Genomic DNA, 9,383 nt, shown 5'->3' with positions numbered 1-9,383 from the left:
TAGGCAAAGAAACAACCAAGATCAATCTATGAACTGAAACTTACATCTAGACATTCCTCGCTAAGTAGTAGCTCTTGTCCCCCTTCATAGCTCTGATTTCCAACATATGACCAGCATCTGTAGAAGAAGGTATATGTTTAGAATTGCGGATCCAGCCATCTTGAGAATGATTGGGGACAGGGAGGTCGTAGTAGGGGCCCTAGTCCACCCCAAAAGCTGATTCAATAAATCAAAAAAGTGTTTTAAATACTATACTTATATTTTTAGCTTAAATTGATGTTTCAAAGAAAATGTGAAAAATTTAATTTGTTTCCTCGACTTGAGTTTGTCTACTCTTCATCAAATTTTATATGTACTTCAAAATAAATTGTCTTAAAATTAAAATTGTATTAACGAGATGGTTCTGAACCATAAATATATAATATTCCCAATAATATGAGATGTAAAAGAATGACAACTATTTTTATTTGTCTGTATTAAAATGATTAATACACTCTATCCTTTACTGATTGCAACATGAACTTTTCTGCAATATTTGTAAAATATTTGCTTTGCGGCCCTGATTTGATTGCAAGTCACCAAGCTACGTCAAAACCCAGTACCACAGGTTTTAAAGTACAGGTAGGCATCGGCGCAATGAAGAGCCTCACTGCACAATAGTCTTAATAAACACGTGTAAGTGCTGGTAATGACCTTGAGTGTCAAATAAACCTTTAATTGAAGCTATGAACAGTCACTACGTAAAATTCTAGAAAATTCTAAAATAAGTGATAAACAGCAAACACTCAATTCATTATTTCGTACATTTCTAAGATATACATTTGCATTTGATTAACAAAGTGATATTTACAATATGACCTTCATGTCTTTAAAAACCTTATTCATAAAAGAAACATAAGGATATAAGGAGCAGTACTCAAGATAAAAAGGCGGAAAATGCATACAAAATATGAGCAGAGCAAACATGTACCTCGTTCGCTCTCTTCGTTCACAGTATTGCGTTCACCGTTCACCGTGCGCTCGCGTTCACCATTCACAAAACGTTCACCGTTCGCTCTTCGTTCAGTTAATTTGCATTCACCTTGCGTTCACCGTTCACTTCTCGTTCAGTCTTCATTGTCATTCGGAACTCCGAAGTGAAAGGACTTATCTTTTTGATGGTAAGGATTTACATGTTTTTTTTAATTAAATAACTTAGATATCGTGTTTGAAGAATAATTATTTCATTGCAAAAATTATATATGATATATATATTTCTATTATTATAACTCAGCTGTTACTTATGTCATGAAATTTCCCTGGAAAATAATACATTAAGTACCTACATGTATGTAGAACGATGCTAAAATATTAACTTTAGAAAAGGACAATGTACAAATGCTTCACGCACGGCATCAATTTGTTGTAATTTTAAAGAGGACAAATTAACAATGGGTGAATAATAATTAATCTAAGTCTTTTACAGGACAAGAATACATAAAAAAATATATATATTTCTAGGTTTGAGAATTATGAACAGTAATACAAATATTCAGTTAATTTAATATCTTTAGAGCTAATTAAATTGATGGTGTGGTTTTAAATTATAGAAAAGACCAACTGTTTAAAATAGTCTATTATTAGAGAAGGAAAATTCCTTCCTTCACCGTACCTAAACATATGTTTAAATATATGTTTGCCATTCAGTATAATTAAGACCCCCCCCAGTGCCTTTTCTCCCGAAATAAAATTCTTATTAAGTTTTTTCAGTAAATTTTAATTAATATTTAATTTGTATTGTAACACAAGAAAATCAGTCTTAAAACCAACATCAAACAGTCATTAAACAATAGTATTTTAGAATAAACTTGTGCCGACAGTAGTATTTTAAATTATCAGGGAATATGTTATAAATTCACTTTAAAACTTAATCCTTCCAAGTATATATTCCAATTATTTATTTTTTTTTCTGCAGGAATGCAAAAATCAGATCTAGAAATGATAGGAAAAAATATTAAAACTTCTTGGAATACTAAGTGACTCTTTGCCTTCAGCATGTTCGTTGAAACGCGATTTCCACACCTCCACTGTGTCGAATTATTTTGATTGACAGGACAAACACGCTACTAGCACGGACTTCCTGTGCACTGTGTGAACTTGATGATGGAAAATATTACTGTCAAATGGATTTGTTAATCTAAAATAAAAAATTACCTTTAATACTTGGAATATTTAGGAAAAATAATAAGAATTTTTATTTGATACAACAGATATCTGAGAATTGAGGGAGTTATCTCTCTCTCTCTCTCTCTCTCTGTTCAATAAAAACTATGACAGCACATTTAATACTTATTTAGTTTTGAAAATTTAATCCATTACAAATAATTTGAATGCCTATTTCCAACATCTTGACCGAGTATAATCACGGCCGGGAAATGTTTACAGATACATGAAGAAGTTAGCTAAAATAATCGTCATAAAAGAATACAAAAGGCACAATAATATAGAATATTTTGCATTAGAATAAATAAAACGAGAGATTTTATGCAGTACGATAACAGTCAATGTCAACAGATAATTGTCAATTTAAAAAAAAAATCCGTTGTTTTACTCAGAATCGCTTTGGCACGGAAATACAGGTATGGTTGTTTCAACCGCGTACAATGTAATAAATTCATTCTATAAGTAGTAGTTTTATCGTCAGAAGTCCACATTATTTTATTAGTGAAAAGAATAAGCATATCTACTATATAAATAGATTAATTTTATATTTAATCTACACGCGTTCGGAAACAAATACACATGTTTTACGGCAAATAAAATCGTGTTAAAAAATATCGATTTGAAACATAGGTACATATATGTACAGAACAAAAAATGTTTTTATTATTTATTTATTTATTTATTTATTTATTTATTTATCTATCTATCTATTGTTTATTTATATCTAAGCACCTGAAATTAGAATTAAAGAATAATAGAATAATCTCAATCCAAGGAAAACATCGCAGGCATTCCGAATAAAGCGTTTTATCTTGCGTTCACCGTTCGTTCACCATTCACTTTGCGCTCGCGTTCGCGCTCCGTTCGCGTTCTGCGTTGACTCACCGTTCACACATCGTTCACCAAGTTGCGTTCAGCGTTCGCACATCGTTCACCCACCGTTCGCTCTGCGTTCGTTCACCGTTCGTTCAGCGTTCGTTCACCGTTCAGGTGGGAAAGTAGAACGTTTCAGGGACTGTATGTGGGGTAGGAATCCCTTGCCGACCGGTGACGACCGCCCCGTGCTCATAGTAATGATCAAGAAATAACAGAAAAAATCTGTTTATAACTAATGAACTAAGAATTAGTATTGAGGATGTTCGTCAACATTTGACTCAATTCTAGATTGTATTTGGTGAAAATGTCATTGTATCGACCACAGAACTAACGAAAATATTACCTTTATCAAGATTGCTGATATTCTTGATTCATCAACATTTTTGTCAACAATTTACCTTGTTTTACAAATTGTTCATGTGCAGATCATACAAAAACAGTCAATCAATTTTTCGTTCATTTCTAAGATATATGACTTATGTGTATTTGTTTAAAAAAGTGATATGTATAATACGACGTGCATATCTTAAAATACTATATTCATACTTTCTCTTGCATTGTATTCATTAAATAAGTAAAAAAGAAGAATTCCGGTGATGAACAAAACGAAATATCATACCCGTCATCTTTATATTTATATCCAATAAATTTGATGAAATATTTATCCTCATTTGTCTTGAGTCTCCATTTCACACATGTAGTTTGAGAGATATTATAAGCTGTTTTCTGGATGATATCGACAGCCTTGCTTAACCTAGGACCTTAAAAGAAATAAAATAAACGTCTGAGAACAAAAATGGCCTGCAGGCAAACTAGTTATTGTTCTTGGTCGATTAAAAACATACAAGGCAATAAATCACTTGTAAAGTCACATTTACTGAAGAAAAAATTGCCATTTAACCCCATTTTCTATTCAAAAAGCTTGAAGAGCTAAGGAGGTTTTTTTTATTAATAGAAATAATTAACAAAGGCATAACGGGCATCACGTGATTGTCATGTGACTGTTTTAAAAGGTTCATCTATATGTTATTTTGAATGTTCATACAGAACATTTTATACTGTGGAATCATTTTATCGTGGGGGTTAATGTTAATTTATTCTGTTTGTGGGGACATAATTTCGTCGGTAACTCTTGAATAGAATGGTTCAAGGAATCAATAAATTAAAATACTTCGTGGATAAGGACAAATAAATCCATGAACATAATTGTTAACACATTATCATCTACACTTATGCTACAAATCTTATCTGTATATAAATCGCCCCTTCTTAATTAACCCCCTGCTGATCGTAATGACCTGTGTATTGACTCCTGATCTTAAGGATCTTGTAATGTGCTCCTGATCGTCAGGAACGGATCTTGAGTATATATATAGTCTCAACACGAACAATAAGGATTCTACAGTATTTTCAGTGTATAATATAAAAACATCTTTACCAAACGATTTCGTATCAATATCATATGGAATGATATTGTTTTTCCACAAAGGATTCCTTGAGATTCCGAAATTTCTTTTCTCATGTGCTGCAACCTGATAAAATAGTAAATAAACAATTTTAGCTTGTTAGTGTAATATGTAAATAGTAGATAAAAGGCAGAGAATAAGATTTGTGTTCAATGAAGCACATTAAATGATTGATTTTATCATGTTTATTTAAATGAAATACTGTGTTTGAATTCCTTTTTAAGATCTCTCTAATGTTAATTCTGGAAATCATTAGGAAGGCAAATCTTCCAAAAGATTTACTCTTCATGAAGTATAGCTAAACAGAAACTAATGAATTTTTTTATTTTGCTTCTTAAAAGCACTATTTTTCAACATATCTGTTAATAAAGAAAGCAATAGTCAAGAAATATTACTTATCAGAAAAGCTTTGTATATCAAATGGATTTTCGCTTAGCAACAAATACCAGTGCTAAACATGTTGCCCAGTCCATCAAGTATATAGTTGTCTGGCGGTTTAAGTTCATACCTCTTTTTTTTAAAGAAAAATCATTATTCGAAAAAGAAATTGAGTTGATTCATAAAGAGCACAGTCTCTTGCTTGGAGAAGTGGTTAGAGAATCTGCTCTAGAGTCGCCAGGTAAGTAGTTGATCCTTACATCGCAGGTTCGATCCCAACTGCGGGACGTGGAGACCGGTCCTTGGATGAGACCATATACACTTGTATTCTTTGTCGTAGTAGGTGCTGGCACGAAAAAGATCGTTCCGTTTTCAATGACTCTAAGTGCCGAGCATACGTCCAGACAAAGAAATTTCAGCTCTCTAACGACAAATGGTGTCTCCATCAGGAAAAAAAATCATGCAACGGCCTTTGAACAAAAAAAAACTATATGTTTACCTTTCTGATTCCATACACCTGTGGGGGTCTTCGATCTCTTTCATCGTCTTCCTTCTGCTTCTTGTTGATGCATAAATCGTCGGGCTTCAAAGAGAATACTGATCTTGTGTGTATTATGACAAACTATTATTATACTCTCCGCTTGAAAAGAGGGAGGTTATATACAAATCGCTATGTCCGTCCGTCTGTCCGTCCGTCTGTTACGCTTTGAAGTACTCATCTAATATTTAACTTGTTATCCGCAATCGCCGTCGAAATAATAATGACCGGTCTGTAAGGGAGTTTTACTTCCCAAAAGCACCTGATCACTACTCTGGGTTTTCCAGGGATTGTCGTTTGATAACTTCATGCGGATTATGTTCAAAGGATTACATTGTACCTTGATACTAGAAACATTTTCGTGGAATGTATATGTTGTATCATATCTTCTTGCTTACTTTTTCGTTATGTCCATCAATATGAACCGTTTGTCTCTCGGCTTCTTCTTCGTTCTCCGAACAAACTTTCCCCTGGAATTTTAAAATACCAGACCTCTTTTGAAAAATTATCAATGATCGGTATAGAAATATAAGATTTTATGTAATTGACTTTTTGAAAAGAAATTGTTTTTAAATTTTTAAGTCTTTAAATTTGTTGCTGAAAGTAACAATGAAATTATAAATCCATATGTCATGTTCACTTTTTATTTTGTACTTTAAAAAAAATCAAATGATGGAGTTATTTCATACCACCTTCTCTTACCTTTGCTTCTACTACCTTTGACGGTACATATCCAGTTGACTTCAAAGATTGTTGATTTTGATATCCTCTTAGAATATCAATTATTTCATTCAATAGGTCACCTGCAACATATCAAAGAATGAAATGAATAAAAAAAGAACCTCATATTTTGCACCTTTACAATTTATTCAGATCCCCTTTCTTGTAGAAAATTAAGTCAAATGATGACTGACAATTATAATCCAAATTGTTGTGCGTTTATTTACACCGAATCATCTGGTTTTTTCTGTTTGTCCGACAAGAAAAACACGGCAGTAATTGTCAGTCGACTGGAAATACTTATTCCAGTTTTCAGAATTATATTCAATATGAAAACGATTTGTGTACTTTTATTCGTTAGTTGTATCCATTAAAAATAAAAACGCAGTTTTATTAAAAATGAGAACGATTACATACCCTAGTTAATAACATTCTCGAGCTCTCTTAAAATGTTAAAAATGATTAAAAAGAAACATTTCCTGTCAAAAATATACTTTGATATACAGATATGATAATGTGTTTTCTGACACATTTAAAATAACAACCCAAGAAAATGTTTACATCAAAGAATCTCTCAAGGATGAAGTAACACATATACGCTAACCCTTGACCATTGAGAGTATACGGATAATATTCTGCACTTTAATGCATCGTTAAATGGTATTTTTTTTTCCATAATTGGTGACAAAAATATTTTTTTGATATCGTGCGATTAGATAGTTTTCATGGCTTAGCTTTTTCACTCGGATGCACTTGTAAATTATATTATTTATATACTGTTTTATATATTTATGTTTTTTTACTAGACAGCATTTTCTTGCATCTTTGCATTTAAAAGACTGACAAAAAATTTATGTTTTGAGATGAAAAAGGAGGGAGGGAGAGAAAGCCAATTTCAAACGCATAAAAAAACACACACAACCTTGAATGGAAAAAATATCATATTAACACGTCTATCAGCATCTTTACGGAAGGATGGATTGATTGTATATTGTTTAACGTCCCTCTCGAGAATTTGTCACTCGAATGGGGACGCCACCGTATGCTGGTGAAGGGCTTCAAATATAGATCTATACTCATCCGTGACACGGGACCTACGTTTTTAATGTCATATTCGAAAGACCCGTGACTTTCACTTCTAGTGCCGAGCGCTTGGCGAAGGAACAGTCACTATTTCTAATTTTGTCTTAGGTATGACGTGGCGCCGCGAACGAGGATCGAACCCGGGCCTCCCGTTCACGAAGCGAACGCTCTACCACTAGGCTACCGTGACCAGATACAAATAAAACATAAAACAAGGAACATTGGATGAATATTAACCAATCTAGAAGAATAATATGATAAAAGCTGTAAAATATATACTTTTGTAAATATAAAAAATAACATTCTTGTAAAACTAATGAAACTTTGGAATATCAGTGGTTGTACAATTCCTTTTCCTGTCCTTTAAATACAATGCTGTAAATTTCTAAATACGAGGGCTTTTTGAAATTTATTTAAACAATTACATTTACTCCGGAAAGGACGGAGATAATTTCATGAAAATTCATCAACATCTTATAAAGAACGACTAAAACACTTATGCAAAATTTCTAATGCCTATGATAATTAGATAAGTTTCGTACTTAATATGCATATGTCTATCGACCCGGATCTGCATCGCTACGTCATTAAACTTACGTTAGCCGTAGATTTTTTCGCATGTGAAACGATCGGGAAGCGTTTAATACTCTTCCCTTTTTGTTATTAGTAAATAGAACGTTACAAAAATCAAACAGTCTCTTTTCTTAAACTATTCTTTAAAAATGCATGCTGTTGCTACCCGAGAGAAATTTTTAATTGTGAGAAAGGATGACTTAGAATCATGCAATGTCGATTTATGCAACGCTGGTTTAATACCGTAACGATATCAATACTGTACCTAATAATTCATGGTCGTCCAGAGCATTTAATTCTACTCTGGTTAAATTAATTGTAAAAAAAAAATGTATACCAATGAAATAACACACCCTAACACATTATTGTTTCTCGTTGTTATTGTTTTAGCAGGTCGTTTAGTTTTGAAAAGAGTTCTACATTGCGTTACACATAGTCTTAGGTATGCTGACTGCTCCGCCCTTGACGTAAAAATCCATTTTATCGTTGTTAGCAGATTTCTTTACCGCGCTTATTTTTTTTATGATCTCCATATTTCTGATATAAATTTTATCAACGTAGCACAACAAGAATTTGAAATAAAGCTGAAAAATTATACACTTAAACTGAATTATTTTCGCTCTCATTATGGATCCACTAAGAGTTAGATTTTTGGTGTTACATATGTTCAATATCTGATTCCGCGACTAACACTGGTACCCCTACTTTTGATATATTTAAATACCATTGTGGAGAAAATTTTTTATGTTTGTAAAATATTTATTGCTCTTTTTAATTTTTAGTGTATGTCAGACGTATATGCAAATTCTCACCGAAAGACGTTCATTAGACAGCAAAATATACTAAATGTCTAAATAATTTTCAAACAGCCCTCGTATATGCATGGAATTAATTATCGCATAATTTCTTGAGAAGCACCACACGCGAAATAAAATTACTTGCATTCATTTTTATGCTGCAGAAATCTATGTAAAATCTTTCGACCAACCGTCCATTCGCGAACAATTATTCTCGCGATTTTTCGTCCAAGAGCTCATTTGCGATTTAAAATACTCTCGAAAAATAAGGGAAATACTGTACCTTTTTGTGATATCCTACGTGTTGTTAGGGCGCCTGCAACACAGAGAGAGGACACTAATATGAAAGATAATTTATAGTACACGTCCATATCTGCATACGTGTTTTATCTAAACTTCAAGAATGCCTTTGCTTATTTGATTAAGTTTATATACGGGGTACATTTCTAAGGTCCAGTGATCAGAGAAACGATGTGCTCTGCTGTTAATGACCTTGAATTTAAATTAGAAATTTTTAGATGGCAACTAGATTTCTGACATTATTAACATACAACAAACTACTTAAAAATAAAATTATATGAAATATTTTCCTAAGATCAATGTTTATGTTTGTCTGAAAAACTGTAGATAAAACATTATTAAGTAAATAAACAGTGTTTGGATTTATATATTTCAAGATGGGTGTAAAGTTGTAGGTCTTTTAATTCGTTGAAATCAACGATAATAAATTCTGTGCGAAATCGTGATTGA

The 9,383-nt window shown here is 32.4% G+C and overlaps 1 protein-coding gene across 1 annotated transcript; it reads right to left on the bottom strand.

The window, feature by feature from the left end:
• Positions 1 to 44: 44 nt before the first annotated feature.
• Positions 45 to 9,004, bottom strand: LOC134253883 (uncharacterized; the record flags this gene model as incomplete). Its single annotated transcript, XM_062736466.1, has 7 exons — positions 8,917 to 9,004; positions 6,163 to 6,263; positions 5,859 to 5,930; positions 5,422 to 5,505; positions 4,517 to 4,610; positions 3,698 to 3,839; positions 45 to 117 (listed from the first exon to the last, which is right to left on the bottom strand). Coding segments are annotated over exons 1-7 (654 nt in total), but the record flags the coding sequence as incomplete, so codon positions are not given.
• Positions 9,005 to 9,383: the final 379 nt, after the last annotated feature.

Source organism: Saccostrea cucullata, unplaced genomic scaffold (assembly GCF_032062105.1).
Source record: "Saccostrea cucullata isolate Sc308-1 unplaced genomic scaffold, CSIRO_AGI_Scuc_v1 ctg18726, whole genome shotgun sequence".
In the NCBI taxonomy this organism is placed as follows: domain Eukaryota; kingdom Metazoa; phylum Mollusca; class Bivalvia; order Ostreida; family Ostreidae; genus Saccostrea; species Saccostrea cuccullata.
Note: the sequence above shows the minus strand (reverse complement) of the source record. Positions and strands in the feature narration are given on the sequence as shown.